At 54.2% G+C, this 25125-nt stretch overlaps 3 protein-coding genes and 1 pseudogene across 3 annotated transcripts; 3 read left to right on the forward strand and 1 right to left on the reverse strand.

The window, feature by feature from the left end:
- Window positions 1-3424: 3424 nt before the first annotated feature.
- LOC117842322 (uncharacterized) lies at window positions 3425-6577 on the forward strand. The gene is made up of 2 exons (XM_034722725.2): window positions 3425-3629; window positions 3819-6577. The coding sequence occupies exon 2, from the start codon at window positions 3877-3879 to the stop codon at window positions 6382-6384; it is 2508 nt and encodes an 835-aa protein (XP_034578616.1). The 5' UTR covers window positions 3425-3629; window positions 3819-3876; the 3' UTR covers window positions 6385-6577.
- Window positions 6578-9015: 2438 nt separating this feature from the next.
- On the forward strand, window positions 9016-11889 carry LOC140221782 (uncharacterized). Its single transcript, XM_072291742.1, has one exon. The coding sequence runs from the start codon at window positions 9051-9053 to the stop codon at window positions 11544-11546; it is 2496 nt and encodes an 831-aa protein (XP_072147843.1). The 5' UTR covers window positions 9016-9050; the 3' UTR covers window positions 11547-11889.
- Window positions 11890-15527: 3638 nt separating this feature from the next.
- LOC140221763 (uncharacterized) lies at window positions 15528-18313 on the forward strand (annotated as a pseudogene).
- A 4489-nt stretch (window positions 18314-22802) lies between these two features.
- Window positions 22803-25010, reverse strand: LOC117843871 (uncharacterized). The gene is made up of 2 exons (XM_034724615.2): window positions 23661-25010; window positions 22803-23571 (listed from the first exon to the last, which is right to left on the reverse strand). The coding sequence occupies exons 1-2, from the start codon at window positions 24748-24750 to the stop codon at window positions 22967-22969; spliced, it is 1695 nt and encodes a 564-aa protein (XP_034580506.1). The 5' UTR covers window positions 24751-25010; the 3' UTR covers window positions 22803-22966.
- Window positions 25011-25125: the final 115 nt, after the last annotated feature.

A 25125-nucleotide genomic window follows, 5' to 3' on the forward strand; every position in this document is an offset into this window, starting at 1 on the left:
CCGCCGCCGCCGCCGCTGCCCTCCACCAGCTGCCCCTACACGGCTCTGCTCCTGCTGCCCCTGTTTTTCCAGCGGTTGCAGGGGGGGCTGCGGGTGGCTCTGCTCCTGCTGCCCTTGGTGCTCCAGCGGGCGCAGGGGGGGCACGCTCGCCTCCCTTTCCCCGCCCCGCCTCCTCTGCCACCTCTGCCCCTACACGCAGCAGGACCTCCCGAGGTGACTCTCGCTGCGGCCCTCGTCGCCGCCCGGGCTGCTGCTGCCGAGGGTCAGGCACGCCTGCGCGCAGCAGCCCTGACCTGGGAGCGCGAGCGTGATGCGGCCGACGTCTTGGCCCGTCAGATCGCCGAGGCGGAGCAGCTCCTCGCCCACCCGGTGTCCCTCGAAAGCACTGCCACCTCCTCCGGCTCCGGTGCTCCCCGTCCGCCTGTGGTGGCCTGGACCGACCCGGCCGATCCACTCATTGCGCAGCTACACTACCAGGTCGGGGGCGTTCAGAACATCAAGAGCTTGGTCCCCGTCGTCCTCGACCCTGAGTCGACCTCCTACGCCCGTTGGCGGGACATGATGCTGCTCATTCTCCGCCGCTACACCCTCGACGACCATGTCCTCACCGACACCTTCCCTGCGGCCCGGACAGCTGCGTGGGTTCGCCTCGACAACATCGTCATGTCGTGGATCCTGGGGACTATCTCCCTCGACCTCCACGACCTCGTCCGCGGCACCCCCGACACCACTGCCCGCCGGGCCTGGCTGGCGCTCGAGGGCCAGTTCCTGGGCAATGCCGAAGCCCGGGCTCTTCATCTCGATGCGAGCTTCCGTACCTTCGTCCAGGGCGACCTCTCCGTTGCCGAGTTCTGCCGGAAGATGAAGACCATGGCGGACTCCCTCGGTGACCTTGGCTGGGCCGTGGAGGACCGGATCTTGGTTCTCAACGTTCTTCGCGGCCTCAACGAGCGCTACGCCCACCTCCGCACCTGGATCACCCGGCAGCGGCCCTTCCCCACCTTCCTGCAGGTCCGTGATGACCTTGTCATGGAGGAGCTTACTCAGGGCATCCAACCTGGGTCCCTTCCTGCGCCGGGCTCCGCGTCTTCCTCGACCGCTCTTGCTGTGACCCCTCCGCCACGACCCTCCGCTTCGCCACCGTCGTCCCTTCTTGGTCCTCCTCCTCCTGGGCCGAGCGGGGGTGGGGGGGGCCGTGGTGGCCGCCATCGCCGCGGTGGGGGGCGTGGTGGGGGGCGCGGTGGGGGCACACTGGCGGGCACACTGGCGCCTCCACGGGGCTCTCCCTGGCCGACCTTTGCCAACCCATGGTCCGGGCGCATCTCTATGTGGCCCTTCCAGGCCACTGGAGGCGAGCCTCGTCCACCGACCGCCATGCTCGCTGGCGCTGTCCCGGCTGCTCCGTTTGCGTCGCCGTGGGCTCCACCTCCCGGGGCCTCGCCTGGGCCTGTCGGGTGGGACCCGACAGCCTTGGCACGCTCTTTCGGCACCATGACCCTGACTCCTCCAGTCGGCCAGGACTGGATCGCCGACTCGGGTGCCACTTTCCATACTACACCCGACCCTGGTATACTCTCTTCCGTTCACCCTCCTTCTTCCTCCCACCCTTCGTCCATCATGGTCGCAAATGGCTCTTGTCTTCCTGTCACTTCCGTGGGTACCGCTCACACTCCCGGTTCTTTTCGGGTTTTTGATGTTCTTGTTGCTCCCTCCATGGTTCACAACCTTCTTTCTATTCGCCGTTTTACCACTGACAATGTCTGTTCTGTTGAATTTGACTCCTCTGGTCTTACTGTGAAGGATTTGGCTACCCGGCGACCTTTTCTCCGATGTGACAGCACCGGGCCCCTTTACTCCCTCCGGTTTCCTGCGTCCACTTCTTCCGCTTCGCCCTCCGCTTCTTCAGCTGCTTTTGCCGCCACAACTTCTTCCACTACATGGCACCGGTGTCTTGGTCATCCTGGCCGTGATGTCCTGACACAGCCCTCTAATACCGTCGTTGTCGTCGTCGTCCATCCCTAGCAGCTCCTCCTCCTTGATGGCCGCCTCCTTCACCCACAGCGCGCCGCCTCCACCGTGACGCCTGCGTTCCCCACTGGCGGCGCGGGGGTCGGGCGCGGGAGGAGGGGCCCTTGGCGCTAGCGGAGAAGTGGTAGGAGGAGGAGTCCCTGGACACTTGCCCCAGGGAACACGACGGGGATTCCGCGGGCGAGGAGTGGAAGGAGGAGGTGGCCGTCTTGTTCTCCCCGTCGTCGTGGCTCGGAGAATGCACGTATTAGGCCGCCTGCGGGGGCGACGACGGTGCCATGCTTGATGTCACCTCCGATTCAGTCTTCGCGTGCCGGTGCGGCGGCGGCGGGGGATTCTGCTGCTACCGCTACATTTTGTGTTCGTGTGCTGTGGTGTGCGTGCGCTGGGTTAGCGCCGCGAAGGAAGGTGTCCCCGGTGGTAGGAAGGCACGGCGTGACGGAGCTGTGCAGGAGCTGCGCCCAGGAAGGAGGAAGACGATGGGTGGAGGGGAGGGAAGGAACGCAGGGGTATTAGGGTAGGAAAGAAGGGTAAAATGGTCTTTGTTCGAGGCTGCAGAGCGTCGGCAACACGGCCCAGAAAAAACATAACGCAATCGAACGAACCTAGCTAAAGGGAAAAGAGCAAAAGGGAGTATGCCTTGCTCTGGTTGCAAGTTGTTAGCCTGACGATGGTGCGTGCGTACCGGTGCTCTCCATCTAAAGTTGAGGGGTTTTTTTGCCGATATAAAAAATTCTTAATACCCAGTCAAATCATATATGTTAGCCTGATGATTGGAAGGCAAACAAGAGATGAGGCCATTTTAAGATTAGACGCTCATGGGAAATAAGAATAAAGTAGGTGTTGAACCAGCAATGTTTGTCTGATCATGCGAGAAGAGTCATTTACATTCATACTTGGAGGCAGCTAGGTATGTACTCCCTCCGTTCCAAATTATAAGTTATTCCAACTTTCTTAGAGAGTCAAACCATTTTATATTTGACCAAAATTATAGAGAGGATCATAAAGGTTTATGGCACCAAATAGATATACTATGAAAATATATTTAATGAAGAAATTAATAGTACTTATCTAGTATCATGAATATTAGTATTTTATTGTATAGATTTGGTCAAACTTGAGATGCTTTGACTCTCTAAAAAAATTGGAATGACTTATAATTTGGAACGGAGGGAGTAGTAGATATACATATGCAGTCTTGCTTGTTTATTTTCCTCTTGTGTTTTTTTTTGCATATATATAGTTATACCTTGTACCTGCTGCAGGCCTCAATTTGCTTGTGATGCACACCGATGATCTAATAATATTCTTTTTGTCTGCTCATGCATGCGACTGGTCCTATAGTAACTACTTTCGCTTTCCTCTTTTACTTTTTTGGGAGAGTGCAAAAGAAGGAAATAAAAGGTGTATTCCGTCTGTCGTTGGAGTATGACTTGCATTGGCCGGTAGTCGCAGCAGCAGCAGCAGCATATAGCTACAAGCAAAGCTCACCGCCACATTGCATCTATCTCTGCTACTCGATCAAGTACTGGAGTTTCTATCGTCAGTTCCGCCGCACTAGACCATCGAGCTCAATTTCGGAGCAGTGCAGCGCAGTGCAGGTGCGTGTTTTATTTTAGTTATTTACTAGCAATTTGATTTATCCAAAATGCAAAAGTGTACGAATGATGGCTGATCCAATCATCAAAGAAACGATGCATCTATTATAATAAGCTTGATAGGTTCATCTTTCTCACTTGATCGGTTCATCCAGTAATGGCAAATGAGTAATGAAGAATGCGTGTGCCCAGGTAATCGGTCAACTGCTAGCCGCAGCACGGTCGTCGTCCGTCGCCGGCGGCGGCGAAGATGGGGTTCAACCCTCCGGTGCCGCAGCAGGACAGCAACTGGGAGATCCGGGCGGCGGTGCAGGTGAGCCTCCTCCTCCAGATCCTCCTCATCTTCGTCGGCCCCGTCCGCAAGCGCTCCTCCCACCCCTTCCCGCGCTTCACCGTCTGGTCCTGCTACCTCCTCGCCGACTGGGTCGCCGACCTCGCCCTCGGCCTGCTCCTCAACAACATGGGCAACATCGGCGGCGGCGGCAGCGGCAGCTCGTCGTCCAGCTTCGGCCTCAAGCGCGGCGGCGGCGGCGCGAACGCCGGCGCCAACGCCGGCAACGCCGACAGTGGCAGCAGCAGCCCCATCATCTTCGCCTTCTGGACGCCGTTCCTGCTGCTCCACCTGGGCGGTCCCGACACCATCACCGCCTACTCCCTCGAGGACAACGAGCTGTGGCTCCGCCACCTCATCGGCCTCCTCTTCGAGCTCTTCTCCGCCTCCGTCATCTTCTTCTGCTCCCTGCGCGGCAACCCCATGATCCACGCCACCGTCCTCATGTTCGTCGCCGGCATCATCAAGTACGCCGAGCGAACCTACTCGCTCTACTCCGGCAGCGTCGACGGCTTCCGCACCAAGATCCTCGACCCGCCGGAGCCCGGCCCCAACTACGCCAAGCTCATGACCGAGTTCGACTCCAAGTACAAGGCTGGCCTGGCCGTCGAGATCACCATTGCCGACGGCGAGGCCAGCAAGGCGCAGAAGCAGATGGAAGAGAAAGAAACCGAGCGCTCGGTGCTGCACGCCAACAAGAGCGTGGAGGCGCGCGCGTACGAGTTCTTCGTCATCTTCCGCCGCCTCTTCGTCAACCTCATCCTAAGCTTCAAGGAGCGCCGCCTCAGCCAGGCCTTCTTCCTGCAGCGCGAGAAGCTCACGCCCAGCGAGGCGTTCGAGGTCATCGAGGTGGAGCTCAACTTCATCTACGACATGGTCTACACCAAGGCGCCCGTCGCCCACACCGCCCACGGCTGGGTCCTGCGCTGCGTGTGCTCCGGCTGCCTCGCCGCCGCGCTCGCCATCTTCCTCCTCCTCGACAAGAGCCGCCACAACATCAGCCGCGTCGACACCGGCATCACCTACGCGCTGCTGCTCGGCGGACTGGCGCTCGACGCGGTGGCGCTGCTCATGCTCCTGTTCTCCAACCGCGCCACCGTCTTCCTCGAGCAGTCGCAGCGGCTGAGGTGGCTGGTGCGGCTGACCCGGGCGGCCAAGCGGTCACGGCGGACGCGGCGCTGGTCGGGGAAGACCTCGCAGCTCAACCTCATCGGCTACTGCCTGGGCAAGCCGGAGCATAACAGCAGGAGAGGCCGTTGCCGCTGGTGGCTCAAGGTCGCCGACAAGGTCGGCCTCGAGGAGATCGTTGACGACCTCATCTTCATCAAACGTGTGCCGCTTATGAAGGAGGGATCCAGCAGCAGCAGCCTCCTCGACTTCATCTTCGAGGGCCTCAAGGACGCGGCCATGAATCTGCAAAAGAAGCTGGAAAAGAAGGAGGACATCATGGAGGTGTGCGGCCGCCGAGGCAAGGGTGTCGTCGAGCACCACGAGGAGCAGATCAAGGAGGCGCTCAAGACACACTACGAGGAGCAGATGAAGAAGGCGGTCGAGGACAAGGACGAACGCCTCGTCCTCGAGGAGCAGATCAAGGAGGCGCTCAAGGACGACAAGGACAAGGGCTTCAAGGAGCAGATCATCAAGGCGCTCAAGATAGATAACAAGGACGGACACCTCGTCGTCCTCGAGGAGCAGGTTAAGGAGGCACTCAAGATGAAGAACAAGGACGACCAGCGCCTCGAGACGACGAAGCAGATCAAGGAGGCGCTCAGCAACCATAACAGGGACAAAAAGTTCAAACTCATCCTGGACAGCGTGGTCGAGAGTGACTTCGACGAGTCCCTCCTGCTGTGGCACGTCGCCACCGACCTGTGCCGCCTCAAGGACAAGCAAGGGCCGGCAGCGGAGGACACCACCAAGATGCAGGCCATCGGCGAGACCCTGTCGGAGTACATGCTGTACCTGCTCATTAAGCAGCCGGAGATGCTGTCGGCCACGGCGGGCATCGGGCTGCTCCGCTACCGGGACACCTGCGCCGAGGCGCAGCGCTTCTTTGCCTCCATGGACGCGTGGGTCGGCGCCCACGAGGACGCCCGGGTAATGCTGCTGCGGGTGAACACGTCAAAGAAGCCGTCGACGGTGAAGGGCGACCGGAGCAAGTCGGTGCTGTTCGACGCTGTCATCCTGGCTAAGGTGCTCAGGGAGCTCGACGACGGGCTCATGTGGAAGGTGCTGACGGGGGTGTGGAGGGAGATGCTGACGTACGCGGCGGGCAAGTGCCGCGGGAGCACGCACGTGCGGCAGCTCAGCCGTGGCGGCGAGCTCATCACCCTCGTCTGGTTCCTCATGGCGCACATGGGCCTCGGCGACATGTACCAGATCCAGGAGGGGGACGCCAAGGCCAAGCTCATCGTAAACGACCAGTAGAGTAGCTCGCCGCCGACCAGTAGAGTGTCCTATTTCCCTCTATCTCAATCCTTCTCGTTCGTCCTATTTTGGTTTTATCCTATAAAATTTGCATTATCTTGTAACGTGCTTTTGATGATCACTTGCTTGTAATTCAACTGCCCTGTCTGAAAAAATATCTACTAAGGTTTGTTGTTTTGTTAGTTTTCTTAAATTAATTAGTTTTACCTGTAGTTGATGACACTACTAGAAAAATTGAATCTAAAGCGGATCTGGTACTTGCCCAACCGATACTAGATGGTGTTAAAAAATAAAAGAAAAAGAAAAATTCCCCAACCCCACCCCCGCCCCGCCAGCCCCGCCCGCCTCTCCACCCCACCCCCTCCCGCCGCCGCCTCCGGCCGCCTCCTCCACTCTGCACCAGAAGAGAGGAGAGAAGGAGAGGAGATATCATCCCGATCTAGGACTGTTTAGTATGTTTGATTTCTCAATTATAGCTTGATGTATTTATTTCAATATGCTCATGAGATTCATTAAGGATTTTATATGACCCACGACACCGTCATTTCTGGGTTACAAAATTATCATGCATAGTATTTCTACACAATGTATTACTTACTATGCATTTGCTCTATAATTAATTTCAGTACAATGTATTTCTACATTTGTTTATGCTGGTATTTGCATATGTGGTAGTTGCGAGCTAAAGAGATTGCGTTGCATGCATGTTCCAAGCGTACAATGCAATATATTTCGGTCATGTTGTATGCGTGCCTTGCTCCCCATTGCAATATGCAAGCACCGGATCGGAGATTGATGCCCCTGCTGTCTTGGATACCCGGTCCCTGCCGTCGTGTCTCTTACTACATAACAGTACTCCTACCATCTATGCTGTTCTCGATCACACCTTTTTCTTCTTCTTCTTGTGCAAGACGGACATGCATGGAAAGAAAAAGAGAGCTACTCTATCTGTTCCGATCCGACGAGTGTTGATCAGTAGGAGTGTTGGACAAGAAACTAGCTCGCTTGATGATGCACTCACGTAACATATATTATTCCAATATGCAGCAACCTTACACACACGCTGCATGCAGCCACCACATATCCTGAACATTTCGGCTCGGCGAGCCACTACTAGGGAAATAGTTGGTCGGGAACCATAGTAGCGACTGTGCAGTCGGTACCACTAGTTCAATATTAAAGGGGTCCTTTAGTATCGGGTCAAATAGTCGGTACTAAAGGTTATTAAAAAGTAAAAGAATATGAAATCTGGCCACCCGCCGCCCACAGCCCCACCACCCCTGCCGCCGCCCTCCCGACGGACCTCGTCGCCCCCGCCCTCCCGCCTCCCGCCCCGCTGAAAGTGCATTGGCCTCCTAAGTGGGTTTTGGTGTTGATGACATGCATGATTAAGGTACTAATGTTTTTATCAAGTAATTGACAGGTTTAAATTCTAATAAGTGCAAAGGTGTAAGAAAACAACCCCAATTTTAGTGAAGAACGGTGTTTGAGTTTAAAAGAAGATCTTTTTATAATTTCTATTTTTGAAATTGAGTATAGAAATACCGTACTATAAAGGGGGATGCGGATGGATAGCTTGAAGATGTCAAAGTGTTTGTTTGAGATGCTAACCATCCATGAGAGACACCACTCATGCACTTGAACGTTTATTTTTCTTACAGCTTCTGTGAGTGTTGGAAGTTTCGACACCAGCGGGAAGTTTTCAAAAACTTCTGCCCGAGGGTGCTCAGCCGATTTAATTTAATAGTATCGGAAGTTTCGACCCTTAGTCAAAAGTTTTGATAATTGGTATCGGAAGTTACAGGGTGTTCAGCCGTTTTAGTCTAACTGTGTCGGAAGTTACAATAAGCACCTAACAGCACCGTAACGGCTAGTTTTTGCGGTTCTGGTATTTATACCCCCTCAGCCCCCTCCTTCATTGCTGCTGATCTAACTCAAATAAAAACACCCTCTAGAGCATTCAATACTCATCACCACTCTCTCTTTGAGCTAAATCTTTAGAGTTTGAGTTAGGGATTGGGTGAGAGAAAGATTGAAGGTGTGGGACTTGGGAATTTGAGTGTGAGGTTCAACAAGTTTATCTTTAGCTTTCGATTCGCGTTTGTTACTTTTGAAGCTTGCTTCCAGACGGTTAGGTGTCGCCTGTTTGAGCGTCCTCTTTGTGCGGTGCTCCCAGGAAGTTTGTATCACCCATCCTCTTTGTGAGGATTCATACTAAGTAACTCAATCCTTCTTCCTGAGGATTGATGTCCCAAGCGTACAATGGTGTGTCGTCGTCATATATATACTTCGTTCATGTTGTATTCGTGCCTTTGCTCCCATTGCAATGCAAGCACCGGATCGGAGATTGATGCCCCTGCTGTCTTGATACCCGGCCCCTGTCGTGTCTCTTACTACATAACAGTACTCCTACCATCTACGCTGTTCTCGATCACATCTTTTTTCTTCTTCTTCTTCTGCAAGACAGACGTGCATGGAAAGAAAAGGAGAGCTACTCTATACGTTCCGATCCGACGAGTATTGATCAGTAAGTGTTGGACAAGAAACTAGCTGGCTTGATGGTGCACTCACGTAACATATATTATTCCATCATGCAGCAGCCTTACATACACCCGCTGCATGCAGCCACCACATATCCATGAACATTTCGGCTCAGCGAGGCGACCATGGGTTTCAACCCGCCGGTGCCGCAGCAGGACAGCAACTGGGAGATCCGGGTGGCCGTGCTGCTCAGCCTCCTCCTCCAGATCCTCCTCATCTTCCTCGGCGCCGCGCGCAAGCGCTCCTCCGCCCCGTTGCCAAGCTTCGCCGTCTGGTCCTGCTACCTCCTCGCCGACTGGGTCGCCGACCTCGCCCTCGGCCTGCTCCTCAACAACATGGGCAACATCGGCGGCGGCGGCAGCGGCATCTCGTCGTCCAGCTTTGGCCTCAAGAGCGGCGGCGGCGCGAACGCCGGCAACGACAGCGGCATCAGCAGCCCCATCATCTTCGCCTTCTGGTCGCCGTTCCTGTTGCTTCACCTGGGAGGGCCCGACACCATCACCGCCTACTCGCTCGAGGACAACGAGCTCTGGCTCCGCCACCTCATCGGCCTCCTCTTCGAGCTCTTCTCCGCCTCCGTCATCTTCTTCTGCTCCCTGCGCGGCAACCCCATGATCCTCGCCACCGTCCTCATGTTCGTCGCCGGCATCATCAAGTACGCCGAGCGAACCTACTCGCTCTACTACGGCAGCGTCGACGGCTTTCGCACCAAGATCCTCGACCCGCCGGAGCCCGGCCCCAACTACGCCAAGCTCATGACCGAGTTCGACTCCAAGTACAAGGCCGGCCTGGACGTCGAGATCACCATCGCCGACGGCGAAACCAGCAAGGCGCAGAAGGAGATGGAAGAGCAAGAAACCACGCGCTTGGTGCTGAACGTCAACAAGAGCGTGGAGGCGCGCGCGTACGACTTCTTCGTCATCTTCCGCCGCCTCTTCCTCAACCTCATGCCAAGCGTCAAGGAGCGCCGCCTCAGCAGGGCCTTCTTCCTGCAGCGCGAGAACCTCACGCCCAGCGAGGCGTTCGAGGTCATCGAGGTGGAGCTCAACTTCATCTACGACATGGTCTACACCAAGGCTCCCGTCGCCCACACCGCCCACGGCTGGGTCCTGCGCTGCGTCTGCTCCGGCTGCCTCGCCGCCGCGCTCGCCATCTTCCTCCTCCTCGACAAGAGCGGCCACAACATCAGCCGCGTCGACACCGGCATCACCTACGCGCTGCTGCTCGGCGGACTGGCGCTCGACGCGGTGGCGCTGCTCATGCTCCTGTTCTCCAACCGCGTCACCGTCTTCCTCGAGCAATCGCAGCGGCTGAGGTGGCTGGTGCGGCTGACCCGGGCGGCCAAGTGGTCACGGCGGACGCGGCGCTGGTTGGGGAAGACCTCGCAGCTCAACCTCATCGGCTACTGCCTGGGCAAGCCGGAGCATAACAGCAGGAGAGGCCGTTGCCGCTGGTGGCTCAAGGTCGCCGACAAGGTCGGCCTCGAGGAGATCGTTGACGACCTCATCTTCATCAAACGCGTGCCGCTTACGAAGGAGGGATCCAGCAGCAGCAGCCTCCTCGACTTCATCTTCGCCGACCTCAAGGGCGCGGCCATGAATCTGCAAGAGAAGAAGGAAAAGAAGGAGGGCATCATGGAGGTGTGCGGCCGCCGAGGCAAGGGTGTCGTCGAGCGCCTCAAGGGGAAGATCAAGGAGGCGCTCAAGACACACTACGAGGAGCAGATGAAGAAGGCGGTCGAGGACAAGGACGAACGCCTCGTCCTCGAGGAGCAGATCAAGGAGGCGCTCAAGGACAAGGACAATGGCTTCGCGGAGCAGATCATCAAGGCGCTCAAGATAGATAACAAGGACGGACACCTCGTCGTCCTCGAGGAGCAGGTTAAGGAGGCACTCAAGATGAAGAACAGGGACGACAAACGCCTCGAGATGACGAAGCAGATCAAGGAGGCGCTCAGCAACCATAGCAGGGACAAAAAGTTCAAACTCATCCTGGACAGCGTGGTCGAGAGTGAGTTCGACGAGTCCCTCCTGCTGTGGCACGTCGCCACCGACCTATGTGGGTGCCACCTCAAGGATGAGCAGAGGGTGCCGACGCAGGCCGAAGCGCAGTGGCGGCCCATCGGCGAGACCCTGTCGGAGTACATGCTGTACCTGCTCATTAAGCAGCCGGAGATGCTGTCGGCCACGGCGGGCATCGGGCTGCTCCGCTATCGGGACACCTGCGCCGAGGCGCAGCGCTTCTTTGCCCCCATGGGGAAGTGGATCATCGTCCCGGACGAGGCGCGCGAGATGCTGCTGCGGGTGAACACGTCGCTGGAGCCGTGGACGGTGAAGGGCGGCCGGAGCAAGTCGGTGCTGTTCGACGCCGTCATCCTGGCTAAGGCGCTCAGGGGCCTCAACGACGACGGGCTCATGTGGGAGGTGGTGATGAGGGTGTGGGTGGAGATGCTGACGTACGCGGCGCGCAAGTGCCGCGGGAGCACGCACGTGCGGCAGCTCAACCGTGGCGGCGAGCTCCTCACCCTCGCCTGGTTTCTCCTGACGCACATGGTCCTCGACGACATAGACCAGATCCCGGACGTGGACGCCAAGGCCAAGCTCATCGTACACGACCAGTAGAGTAGCTCGCCGCCGATCATCCGATTCCTCTGGTTCGATCAATTCGATCGGCTAAAGTCTTGTTCCTGTAGACGTACGTCCTGCGATTCGATTTTTGAGTTTGTTTTAGCTTATTATTTGCGGATTGATTGTTCGTCTGATAAGAGTAGTTACTATCATCTCTGAATATGTAACTCTGCATCTTATGATGTCTGTATATGTGAAATATGATTAGGTTCTGAGTAGGTAGTCCAGTCATGCCTGTATCTGAAGATGGTCGAGTTTATGGGTATTTGTATATGAATAATTGAATCAGTGTCTCTGAGTCTGCAGCTTGTTCTTCATCGGAGCTACCTCTGCCGCAGGCAAGCTCATCTGGAAGTCCCCTGAAAGTTCGCTTCTTTATGTGGCTCGCTACCAAGGACAGGCTTTGGACCGCAGTCAGGCGACATCAACGCGGCTTGCAAGATAACACGACCTGTGCTCTTTGTGATCAAGATCGCGAAACAGCTGACCACTGCTCCTTCTCACAACAAGTCTGGCACGCCGTCAGCTCACTCTTGCAACTTCCTCATCAGGCACCAACTCAGGACATCAGGCTAATTGATTGGTGGATTCAGAAGCGTCAAGGACTAAACGCTCAAAAGCGGAACGGGATGGATTCCAGCTTCATGCTACATGGAAGATATGGAAGAAGCGTAACGACCGAGTTTTTAGCAGGAGCCCTCCTAAGCAGCCGGCGCAGCTAGTGCAAGATGTCCTAGAAGAAGCAGCTCTATGGTTCTATGCAGGAGCAAAGCACCTTTCGTCATTAGGGTGGCCGCTCCCAACGGCAGCGCAGCGTGCTAGCTAGTTAGCGCCTTGGTTTAGCAGGATCGTTTTTCGGTTGTTGTTTCTCCCATGTAATTGCAAGTTCGTTCTTAAACCGTGTGTGCGCGCCCGGAAGGTCCGTGTTGTAAAAACGTAAGGTCCGTGTTGTAAAAACGTTTAATCTCCTTCTTAATCGAAAGATACACAGCTCTCCTGCGTATTCACGAAAAAATGAATCTGCAGCTCTAAACGTATCTCTGAACCTGTATCTCCGCATGTGTTATTTGTATATTTTGTTTTCTTTGCACCTGTATATTTGAACCTATCCATCTGGAATATTGTACCTGAATTGTAGAAGCACTTAGAGAAAAATACTAAGAAGTAGCAAATAGATGTGACCAAGTAATTTATTTGTGGTGTTTACGCACACATCTCACCGCCCCTTGTAACCGAAACGAAAAAAATAAAAAAGATAGGTTAGTTGCGAGCTAAAGAGATTGCGTTGCATGTTCCAAGCGTACAATAATGCAATATAATATGGTGTGTCGTCGTCATATATATTTCGTTCATGTTGTACGCGTGCCTTGCTCCCATTGCAATGCAAGCACCGGATCGGAGATTGATGCCCCTGCTGTCTTGGATACCCGCGGCCCTTGTCGTGTTTCTTATGTACTCCTACCATCTATGCTGTTCTCGATCACACTTTTTTCTTCTTCTTCTGCAAGACAGACATGCATGGAAAGAAAAGGAGAGCTACTCTATATGTTCCGATCCGACGAGTATTGATCAGTTGGAGTAAGGAGTGTTGGACAAGAAACTAGCTAGCTTGATGATGCACACATGTAACATATATTATTCCATTATGCAGCAGCCTAACAACCATTACTAGTGAAATAGCCTTTTGTACTAGTTGGGAACCCTTTAGTACCGGTTAGTACCGGTTACACAACCGGTACTATTAGTTCGGTACTAATTAAGGGGGATCTTTTAGTACTGGATCAAATAACCGGTACTAAAATGTATTAAAAAGTAAAAAATAAATAAAATCCAGCCTCCCGCCACCCCCGCCCCCTGCTGGCACTCCTGTCCGACCCCTACCGCCGCCCTCCCGCCTCGCTGAAAGTGCATTTGGCTCCCTAAGTGGGTTTTGGTATTAATGACATGCATGATTAAGGGACTAATAATTTTTTATCAAGTAATCGACAGGTTTAAATTCTAAGAAGTGCAAAAGTGTAAGAAAAGAACCCCAATTTTAGTGAACAGCGGTGTTGGAGTTTAAAAGAAGATCTTTTTATAATTTCTATTTTTGAAATTGAGTATAGGAACACCGTACTATAAAAGGGGATGCAGATGAATAGCTTGAAAATGTCAAAGTGTCTATTTGAGATGCTAACCACCTATGAGAGACACCACTCACGTACTTGCACGTTTATTTTTCTCACAGCTTCTATGAGTTGTCAGAAGTTCTGACACCGGCCTGCTCAGCTGATTTAATTTAATAGTGTCAGAAGTTCCGACCCTATGTCGTAAGTTCCGATAATAGGCATTGGAAGTTTCCTGTAACTTTCGGCAAGGGGTGCTCAGCCGTTTTAGTCTAACTATGTTAGAAGTTCCAACCCTGTGTCGGAAGTTCCGACAAACACATAACAACACTGTAACGGTTAGTTTTTAGGGCTAAGGTATAAATACCCCCTTAGCCCCCTCCTTCATTGCTGCTGACCTAACTCGAGTGAAACACACTCTAGAACATTCAATACTCCTCACCACTCCTCTTTGAGCTAAATCCTTGAGAGTTTGAGCTAGAGATTGGGTGAGAGGAGATTAAAGGTGTGAGACTTGGGGATTTGAGTGTGAGGTTCAACAAGTTCATCTCAAGAGCACTTGAAGCATTTTCGACCTTCGATTCACATTTGTTACTCTTGAAGCTTGTTTCTAAACTGTTAGACATCGCCCGTTTGAGCGCTCTCTTTGCGTGGTGCGCTCGAGAAGTTTGTATCACCCATCCTCTTTATCCTCCTTTGTGAGGATTCATGTTCCAAGCGTGCAATACAATATAATATGGTGTGTCCTTGTCATATATATTTCGTTCATGTTGTATGCATCCCTTGCTCCCATTGCATTTAATGCAAGCACCGGATCGGAGATTGATGCCCCTGCTATCTTGGATACCCGGACCTGTCGTGTCTCTTACTACGAGCTCCTTTGGCACGGCTTATCGAGCGGCTTCTAGGATGGCTTTTGATGAAGCCGTGCCAAACGGGAGAACGCAAAACGGCTCACCTGCGAAAGCAAGTAGAAGCCCCGCAAAATCCGGTCTCTATGTTTCTCCACCCACCGGAAGCCAAAAAAATGGCTTATTCCGGCTCCTCCTCGTCACTTTCCATCCTTGTCCCCGGTGGCGGCGGAGGGGCGGAGGAGTGCGGGGGCAATGCCATGGTGGCAGAGGGGCGGAGGAGGACCAGGGTGGCGCCTTGGCGGCGGACGGAGCCGGGGCCGGCGTCGGTGGCGCTGGAGGGGCGGAGGAGGAGGGCCGGCCGGTCGGGTGCGGATAAGGTCGGGAGGGAGGAGCGGATGGATAAGGAGAGAGGAGGGGAAAAGAAAAGAAGGGAAGAAGGAAAGAGAAAGAAAAAAGGAAAGAAAAAGAAAAGGAAAATGAGGAGAAAAAAGAAAAAGAAAAGAGGAAAAAATATAAGGATATTTTGAACATTTGACACATTTCCAATCTAAAAAGCTAGGAGAAGCTATTTTGCCAAACGTTTTCCTTCGAAATAAATCAGAACCAGAAAAAACTGCTTTTCTAGATGAGCGCTAAAGCTGTTTTTTCATGAGCTAAATCCGTGCTAAACAGTACTCCTACCATGCTGTTCTCGATCACACCTTTTTTTCTTCTTCTTCTTGCTGTGCAAGACAGACATGCATCGAAAGAAAAAGAGAGCTATTCTATATGTTCCGATCCGACGAGTATTGGACAAGAAACTAGTTGGCTTATGATCCACTCACGTAACATATATTATTCCATTATGCAGCAGCTAGCCTTACATACACCCGCTGCATGAACATTTCGAGCCATATTTAGCCCTTGTTTAGTTCACCCCCAACTCCCAACTTTGACACTATGCAAAAAGAAGATTCTCCATCACATCAAACTTGCGGTACATGCATGGAGTACTAAATGTAGACGAAATTAAAAACTAATTGTACAGTTTTGTTGTACTTTGCGAGACGAATCTTTTGAGCCTAATTAGTCAATATTTGGACAATAATTCACAAATACAAACGAAACGCTACAGTGTGCTACAGTGCTAGCACAGTAATTTTGCATCTCCCAATTTGACCAAGCCTCGGCTCAGCGAGGCGACCATGGGTTTCAACCCGCCGGTGCCGCAGCAGGACAGCAACTGGGAGATCCGGGTGGCCGTGCTGCTCAGCCTCCTCCTCCAGGTCCTCCTCATCTTCCTCGGCCCCACGCGCAAGCGCTCCTCCGCCCCGTTGGCAAGCTTCGCCGTCTTGTCCTGCTACCTACTCGCCGACTGGGTCGCCGACCTCGCCCTCGGCCTCCTCCTCAACAGCATGGGCAACATCGGCGGCTCGTCGTCGTCCAGCTTTGGCAACGACGACAGCGGCAGCAGCAGCAGCCCCATCATCTTCGCCTTCTGGACGCCGTTCCTGTTGCTTCACCTGGGAGGGCCGGACACCATCACCGCCGACTCCGTGTAGGACAATGAGCTCTGGAACCACCACCTCGTTGGCCTCCTCTTCGAGCTCTTCTCCGCCGCCGTCATCATCTTGTGCTCCATGCACGGCAACCCCCTTATCCCGGCCACATTCCTCATCCTCCTCGCCGGTGTAGTCAAGTACGGCGAGCGCACCTACTCCCTCTACTCATCAAGCGTCGAAAGCTTGCGTGGCAGCATGCTCGGTCCCCCAGACGCCGGCCCCAACTACGCCAAGTTCATGACGGAGGTAGACTCCAAGAGGAAGGCCGGCCTGGTCGTAGGCGTCGCCATCGCCAGTTCCGAGAAGGAGGCGGATCGACTGGCGATGACGCTAGAGTGGCACGCGGGGATTCTCGCAATGAAGAGCGTGGAGGCGCGGGCGTACGACTTCTTCCTCAACTTCCGGCCCCTGTTCATCGACATCATCCTCAGCTCAGGGCAGCGCAGGCTGAGCCAGGCCTTCTTCGTGGGGCGCCCGGACATCACGCCCGGCGAGGCGTTCGAGGTCATCGAGGTGGAGCTCAACTTCATCTACGACATGCTCTATACCAAGGCGCCGGTCGTCCACACTGGGGCCGGCTGGGTCCTCCGCTGCATCTGCTCCGGCTGCCTCGCCGCCGCGCTCGCCATCTTCGTCCTCCTCGACAAGCGCCGCCACAACATCAGCCGCGTCGACACCGGCATCACCTACGCGCTGCTGCTCGGCGGGCTGGCGCTCGACGCGGTGGCGCTGCTCATGCTTTTGTTATCCAACCGCGTCACCGTCTTCCTCGAGCAGTCTGAGCAGCTGGGGTGGCTGGTGGGCCTGACCCGGGCGGCGAAGAAGTCGCGGCGGACGCGTTGCTTGTCGGGGAAGACCTCGCAGCTCAACCTCATCGGCTACTGCCTGCAGAGCAAGCCGGAGCATAACGGCAGGAGAGGGCGTTCCCGCTGGTGGCTCAAGGTCGCCGACAAGGTCGGCCTCGAGGAGATCGTCGACGACTACGTCTTCATCAAACGCGTGCCACTTATGAAGAAGGGATCCAGCAACAGCAGCCTCCTCGACTGCATCTTCGACGGCCTCAAGGGCGCGGCCGAGAATCTGCAAGAGGAGGAGGACATCATGGAGTTCTGCAATCGCTGAGGCATGGGCGTCCTCGGACGCCTGGGCAAGGACATCAAGGAGGCGCTCGAGAACGACGACGAAAAGTTGAACCTCTTCAGGGAGAGCGTGTTGAAGAAAGACTTCGACGAGTCCCTGCTCCTGTGGCACATCGCCACTGACCTGTGCCTCTTCAAGGGCATTCAGAAGGCGACGATGCAGGGCGAAGAACGGTGGCACCTCAAGGAAGAGCAGAGGGTGCCGACGCAGGCCGAAGCGCAGTGGCAGCCCATCGGCGAGACCCTGTCGGAGTACATGCTCTACCTACTCATTAAGCAGCCGGACATGCTGTCAGCCACGGCGAGCATCGGGCTACGGGCGTACCGGGACACGTGTGCGGAGGTGCAGCGGTTCGTCGGCTCCATGGACGCATGGATAGAAAACCACCACAACGCGCGGGAAATGCTGCTGCAGGTGAACACATCAGAGAAGCCGTCGACGGTGAAAGGCTACCGGAGCAAGTCGGTGCTGTTCGACGCCGTCATCCTGGCCCAGACGCTCATGGCCCTCAACAACGACGGGCTCATGTGGGAGGTGGTGTCGGGGGTGTGGCTGGAGATGCTGACGTTCGCGGCGGGCAAGTGCCGGGGGAGCACACACGTGCGGAAGCTCAACCATGGCGGCGAGCTTATCACACTCGTCTGGTTGCTCATGCAGCACATGGGCTTGAGCGACATGTACGAGATCCAGGAGGGCGACCCTAGTGTAAAGCTCAACGTTCGGTATTAACCATTAGTTACACTTGTACAGCTTGGAGTATATATCATACATGGCCTCCAAGAGCTGACAATGCAAGCATCAGCAAGAAGACGATCCTGTAATACAAATGTTCACCTCTTTATGACATAGTTAGGACCAGACCGGTCATCGAACCGGTGAGGGTGTCGGTTCAATGGTTCATTGGTCCAACCGTTATGAACCGGTCGAACCGCCGGTCCAATAATTTTGAACCATTGAGATGAACCGGCCATAAATATTTTGAACCGGTCTAATATACTAGTGATAATTGACAATATACAGGGCCATCTCCATAAATTTGAGGCCCGTGTGCAAAATGTAATATGGAGCCCTCAAATAAAAAAAAATCATATATCTAATATAACTAAGCCAGAATCATAGTTTCTAATTCTTATAGACATAGAAAAGTAATTTGAATTAAATCGAGCACACATATACATGTACAAGGAATAGCATTTTTGTTTAAATTCAATTCAGGAACACAGGAACCAAAGATCGCATTCAGAAACTGACCTCACGTTGGGTTGCTGTCCGTTGGGGCTGGGGTCTCGCGGCTTCCCGTCCAGTGGCCACAACCACAAGAAGATCCCCGTGACGCCGTCCTGCAGTATGCTTGCTTTACTCTGAGTGCTGCCTGCCGCGGTGCGCCTTTCCTGCGATCCTGCGAACGGCCGACGGGAACACGGAACACGGTCGCTATTCGTCGATCCGATCGATCTTGATTCTCGAGTTTGTGATGGGAAAAGAAGAAGGGGCTGCGACGATTCAGTTGTCGCGGCCGCGCAGCGGATGTGTCGGACACGGAACAGAACTCGAGAGTTGCCGAATTTGTGCTCCAAACGATCGAGGGTTAATACCGACGGCCCTGATATTATAATAACATAGTTGATCATGGGAAAATATATACTCTTAATAAGAGCAGTTAGATAACAATTGTACTTGCAATCCAAGTTCAAGTATTCAGAAATATTATCATGAAAGTTTGCAGGCACATACCATTCATCATTTATCAGATATGCATATCTCATGGACATGTCAGATATGCATTTCTCATGGACATGTTGAACATTGATTTCCTACTCAGTAAGTCACTATCCTACATTCCTACTCCGCGCTTCAGTAGCAGTCTGAACTCTAGCCACTATACTTATTGAGATTGAGACACACAAGTTCGATTTTTTAAAGTCTGTGAAGTCTGAAAGTCTTTTAAGAAGCAAAGTAAATTGGCGCTGCCCATGTATCGCTTCTGGGAGTACAAGTACAGACTGAGTGATTGGAATTGGAGTGTACAACTCTAGAACCAGGATACTGACCGCCGTTAGCCTTGTCGTCGTCGTGTTGGCTTTTGCTTGCTCACGGAACGCCGAGCAAGAAGCAGCATCGGCGACGAGGACGAGCCGATGAGGTGGCGGAGGACTGGACTACTCAGTGCTCACTGGAGAAGGCGTGGAGGTGGAGCACCCCGCCGGCCACCGCTGCCTGCTGAACCCCGCGGCTGCTGGCCCCGGCAGTCGCCGCCGCTTGCCGCCCACCGCAGCACACCGGCAGCCGCCGCCCGCCGGTTAAGACCGAGCAGGGGACGAGCCAACTTGGTGAAGCGGCAGCCTCCAGGCTCCGGCGACGGTCGCTGCTGACAGCGCATCCAGAAGCAGATGCGCCGGCGACGCTTTTCGCGTGTAGCAGATGTAAAACCGTGAAAAGAACTCAAGCTTTCCACTTGTATCCCTAGGTGGATAAGGTTGCACAGAAGGGAGCAAGGGGTAAAATTGGTAAAAGTCAAAACCAGTCCGGTTTGCATGGAACCAGCCGGTCCAACGGTTTCAAAAAAACCAGCCGGTTCATCAGTTTTACCGGTTCGATTGCTTGACAGTCTTTTAAGCGAACCGGATTGCTGGAGGTCTTGTTCGGTCTTTTACCGGTCGAACTGCTAGTCCAATTGCGCCTTTATATTTTGGTCCGTCAAACTAATCCGTGTGCAAAACTAGTGGAAAATCAGCGCCTACACGTGTGTTATGTTTAAAAACTGAAAAAAGTGTGCTCTGTCCAATGAAAATGTGTGTATAACCATATCGCAATTTTGAGATTGAAGAACCGCATGAACGAATCTGGAAAGCTAAGCTACCGCTGAAATTAAAATGTCCTTGCGTCTCTCCTCTCCCCTTATCTCTTCTCTCTTCTCTCTGACGTGTACCTTATCTCTTTCTCTCACACTTCTCTCTTCTCTCATGCTTCTCAGGCTGGGGGAGGCGAGGCGCAACGCACGCAGGCGGCAGATGGCGGCGCGAGGGTGGGTGGGTGGCGGTGGTGGTAGGAGCGGTGGGGTGGGAGCGTGGGGCGGGGTCGGTGGCGAGGTGGGAGGGCAGGAGCGGCGGTGACGGCGGGAGGGGGGAGGGGGAGGGGCGGCTGGGAGGGCAGGGGCGGTGGAATTATTTTTATTTTTATTTTTAATATCCCTTTAGTACCGGTTATTTCAACCGGTACTCGTCTATTTCAACCCATACCAAAGCTCCCCCTTTGTTTCAACCCATACGCATTGCTTGGACCTTGGCTGTGTTGTCGAGGCTGGTTGACTGCCTCATCGTTTCGTGGGGCGGTGTTTTTTTCTGCAGCTCCCCTGCTTCCATCTGTAATGCGAGGAACAGACGGGATTGGTGATTCTTTGTCAAGCAGTTTGTAAGAGTTGAGCTGCAAGAGTTGTCACGCTGCAAGAGTTGAGCTGTGGCTGCGTTATCCTTGTCTTGAGGCATCAGTGTCGTCAAAAGGTTGATTGAAGCGATGGTCGCGAGTGGAGTGTTGTGCTCCTGAGCCTGCACTGCGTCGAAAGCCCGTTCAAGATTTGTAATAGGGATATTTGTAGCCATTGACTGTCGACGCTCAGCTCGAGTAGTGTTGCACGCCCTTCGTTGCTTGCGTTGTTCAGGAGTTTCATTGTCGGGTGTAGACTCATCGTCAGAGATGTTGTTGACTTGTGCTAGTCGCCCGAGGGTTCTATGCTGGCTAGTTCCCGGGTTGTTAACTGGAGTAATAACAAGTATCTCCCTGTCCGGGTAGTAGCTTCCGGAACTTGATGTAGCAATCTCTGTGTAGCTTCCTTCGTGGTTGGATGTAAGTGGAACGCCTTCTTGATATGGCAAGTTGTCTATGTGGGCGATGAGGCGCGAGTCGTAGTCACGGCCAAGGGAAGATGGTCGCAGTCCTGGCCAGTGGACGAATCTACCTTGCGGTGTCGAAGTTATTACCAACCCTTGGGCTGGATCGGATAATGGTACTTCTGAAGAGTAGGATGAGTCGGAGTCGACGTCCTCATTATACCCGAGTTCGACTCGGGTTCGAGCAAGAAAATCTTGATAGACTTTTGTCGCGTTGCGAAGTCCGTGCGGGAAGCACGTTGAAGTCGAAACTGATTTGGATGCTGACTGGGGTCGACGAATCCGAAGCGAGTCCAACCCTGAGTCCAGGGGTCGGCCGAGCCCGACCCTGTGAGGGAGTAGCTCCGCCTCGCCCGACCCTGAGTGGAACTCAGGTTCGCCCGACCCCGAGTCCTGGGGTCGGGAGAACCTGACCCTGTGGGAGGGTAGCTCCGCCTCGCCCGACCTCGAGGAAGGCTTCGCCTCGCCCGACCCTGAGTGCTGGGGTCGGCGGGGCCCAGCCCTTGAGCGAGGCGTTGGAGTAGTCCGAGGCGAAGCCGAGTCCGACGCGTAGTCGAACTCGGGCTTGTTGACTTTGAAATCTTGATTTTTCCTGGTTACTTCTTCTAGTTTCTTCTCCTAAGAGTCGACGATCTGGCGTCGGAACGATCCCGAGCCTTCGGCGATGCAGAGCCAGGACCCGAAAACGAAGGTGGCGCCAGCTTCGATGAAGAAGACGGGCCTGATGATGACTTTCGCCATTGAGTTCGCGCTGAGAAACTCGACGAGTTCCCCTACCTGGCGCGCCAACTGTCGGTGTTTTAGACCGGCAACCTGCCTAGGAGTACCCTAGGTGGTCTTTTATGCGGTAAGGGTCGTCGAGAATCAAGGAATCAATGGTGACGCAAGGAACACGATTTAGACAGGTTCGGGCCACTAGATCGCGTAATACCCTACGTCCTGTGTGTTGGTTTGTATTGATCTTTGTTCTAGTTCTGAGGGATCTGTTTCGAGGAGGGTCCCTGCCCGGCCTTATATACCCGGGAGGGCAGGGTTACAAGTCTGAGTCCTAGTCGGGTACTATTAGAGTTCTACTCGGTATGGACCCGAGTAGTTTTCCATAAACATACAAGACTAGTCCGAGTAGGATACGCCCATCCTTGTTCTGATCACGTCCAAGTACATCACTTAGTGGGCCGTCCAAGGCCTACTCGAGGGTCTGGGGAGTAGTCCCGACAGTACCGAACTAGCAATACCGGTTGCGCAACCGGTACCAAAGGGGGATTACGAACCGGTACTGATAGGGCTTTCCCTAGTAGTGTCCAACAAATTGTGATCCTAACCAAAGATAATCCGCTGAAAAGAAACGGAGACAAAAGATGCAGCTTTTGCCCTGCGGATGAGAACATAAACCATATCTTATTTGATTGCTCTTTAGCTAGATACATCTGGAGCTTAATTGTCATGGTTTTAGGGCCAATTGCAGGCCATCTTCATTTGATCAATAGTGGGTGTGGGTGAGAAACATCATACCCTGGGTGCCGAGTGACCCTGGTGTCTTTTTAGTAGTTTTTTTTCTTTTCTTTCTCAACTGTATGGTTGGTTGGAAAGATTTTGTAATTTCGTTACTTCAATTCGGGCGTGGCCACGCTTAGATAAAAAACTGCAGGAAACCGAGTCTTTGTCCAACGAGCATTTGCAAAAAAAATATATATATAATTCGACAGATCTTCTCTCAAAAATCTGGAGCGGATAAATAGCAAATATATATATATAAAAGAATCCACGATTATCAGTCCACAGTCCATATAAAAGCAATCAAAGAAATCCACACAAAAGCATGCATATACAGCCAAAACAGTTACGTTGTAGACTTGTAACAGGCTAGCTTGTAGCTATATTTGACTGTCAATCTTGAGACTCGCCATCATCAGCAGCATCCTTTGATTCTCCTCCTCCAGCAGCAGGCTGCATGTCCTTGTTGCTACCAATACCTGTCTGATCAACCACTGCAGGTTTATTAGCTTCCGCCTTAGGTGGAGGAGCATCCGGCAAGGGTTCGAGGTCGGCGAAGCCCTTGGCCGCCTCGGCGATGGCCACCGGCAGGCCGAGGCACTTGTTGACGATCTCCTTCTGCATCTGCTCCAGATCCTTGAGCAGCTTGTCGTCGTCGCCGCCTTTGTTGCTGCTGCGCTTGGCTTCCTTGGCCTGGTCGTACTCCCTCCTGAAGAGCTTCCATGCGTCGTCGAGCTCGAGCCTTGGCGGGCGGACGACGCGGCCGGTGCGCACCATGGACCTGGCGTGGTCCTCGTTGCGGCAGGTGAGGAGCACGGCGCCCCTGTGGTTGCCCTTGGGCAGGCCGTAGCCGAGGCGGTCCCCCCACTCGCCCTCCGGCGGCGGCGCCAGCGCCAGGTTGCTGTACCACCCGTCGTCGCCGTACGCCCGGATGTCGTCGAACACGATCATGTACGACGTCTTGGACAGGGTCGTGTGGAGGATGTACAGCAGCACACCTATACATGCATGCCACGTCGCATTGTCCTCAGGAGGAGGAGGAGGACGACGACGACGAAGAAGAAGAAGAAGAAGAAGATGGGCCTACCGATTTTGGATTTCTGGACGTCAGGGCTCTCATCAGCCGCCTCCTTGAGCAGCTGATTGAAGATGCTGTCGTCCGCCGCCTGTCCTTCCTTCGTGTCATCTTTGACGTCGCCGTCGTCGGGCTTCTGCTTGTCGGTCTGCTCCTGGGCTTGTCGGGCGCGGCGGACCTTCTCGGCGGCCTCCTTGATGCTGGCGACTTTGGCTGTGTCGCTGCGGATCCTGGCCACCGCGTCATCCCGGTGCGGCTTGACGGCGTTGGAGTTGTCGACGATGACCTCGACCTTGGCGGTGTCGAGGCCGAGGTTGTCGAGCATCCGGTAGAGGAGGCCGAAGCGGTCCTCGGAGTCCGGCGGTCCGACGCAGACCCAGAGCCGGATGGCGAAGTTGTCCTTGGCCTTGTCGTGCACGAACACCTTCTGCGCCAGCGCCGTCTTGCCGCTGCCGTGGACGCCAGCGATGCCCGCCGCCCGGAACAGGCTCTCGCTGTCGTCGGGGGCGACGAGCGCCTCCGCCAGCTCGTTGGCCTCCTTGTCCCAGCCGTAGATCCTGCTCTCGTCCACGTAGCTCGTCGTCCACTCGTAGTACTGCTCCGGCTCCAGCACGTTCTGGGTCAGCCGGAGAAGCAGCTTCAGCGACACCACCTCGTCTTCCTCCTCCTCCCGCCGCTGCTGCTCGCTTTGCCGCTGTGACGACCGGGGCTTGAAGGGGTTGCAGCCGGTCGCCGACGGCAGCCTCGTCTTGTCGCCTTGGCCTTGCTCCCCTGGTGCCTGCTTGCGTTGCTGTTGCTGAAATGCCAATGCGCGCTCGATGGAGGGCAGCAGGTTGAACAGCTCCTCCCTCTTGCTCAGGGGGAGAAGCTGCTGCTCCTTGGTGGCGGCGCCGACGTCGCCACCGTCTTCGGTCGGTGTGATCTTGTCCTTGATCACTTTGAGGACATCAGAGATTCTGGCCAGATTGTCCCTACCAGGCAGATCGCTGTCGACCTCCTTGTCGATGTCATCACACAGCTTCTCCACTCGAGAGTGCAGCTGCTTCAGCTGCTCAGTTTCGCCCCCGGGAGCAGGCTGCTTGCTCCCTACCTGGTCGGCCATGATGGGTTTGCTGAGCTTGTAATAAAATGTTTTCTTCTCTGTATATAATATAATATATGCAGGTGTATGTTGTATGTCACTGATGATGACCCAGCTTAGCAAGCTGCTTGCTCATTTATAGCCTCATCTGATCGATATGATGGACAAGCGTTGGAGCGTGTCCAGAAGATCACCACCAGATAGATGCTTGCTCGCTTCATGAGCAAAGCAGAGATGCCATGGCCGCGGCTTTAGCCTTGGACAAGATACAGCAAAGCTTGCACACTTGTTCTTTCTGCAAACAAGTCGACTTCACCAAGCCAGTAGTGATGCACTGTCTCATCCAGCAACTTTAATTTGGACAAATGTAAAGAGTGGCACCCACGAAAGGAACCA

The sequence above is a fragment of the Setaria viridis genome, chromosome 2 (assembly GCF_005286985.2).
Source record: "Setaria viridis chromosome 2, Setaria_viridis_v4.0, whole genome shotgun sequence".
Lineage (NCBI taxonomy): Eukaryota > Viridiplantae > Streptophyta > Magnoliopsida > Poales > Poaceae > Setaria > Setaria viridis.

Coding starts and splice junctions, on each gene's coding strand:
- LOC117843871 (XM_034724615.2), bottom strand. CDS start 24,750: ATGGCCGACCAGGTAGGGAGCAAGCAGCCTGCTCCCGGGGGCGAAACT. Junction 23,572..23,660: donor CGTCCAGAAATCCAAAATCG/GTAGGCCCATCT, acceptor ATGCATGTATAG/GTGTGCTGCTGTACATCCTC.
- LOC140221782 (XM_072291742.1), top strand. CDS start 9,051: ATGGGTTTCAACCCGCCGGTGCCGCAGCAGGACAGCAACTGGGAGATC.
- LOC117842322 (XM_034722725.2), top strand. CDS start 3,877: ATGGGGTTCAACCCTCCGGTGCCGCAGCAGGACAGCAACTGGGAGATC.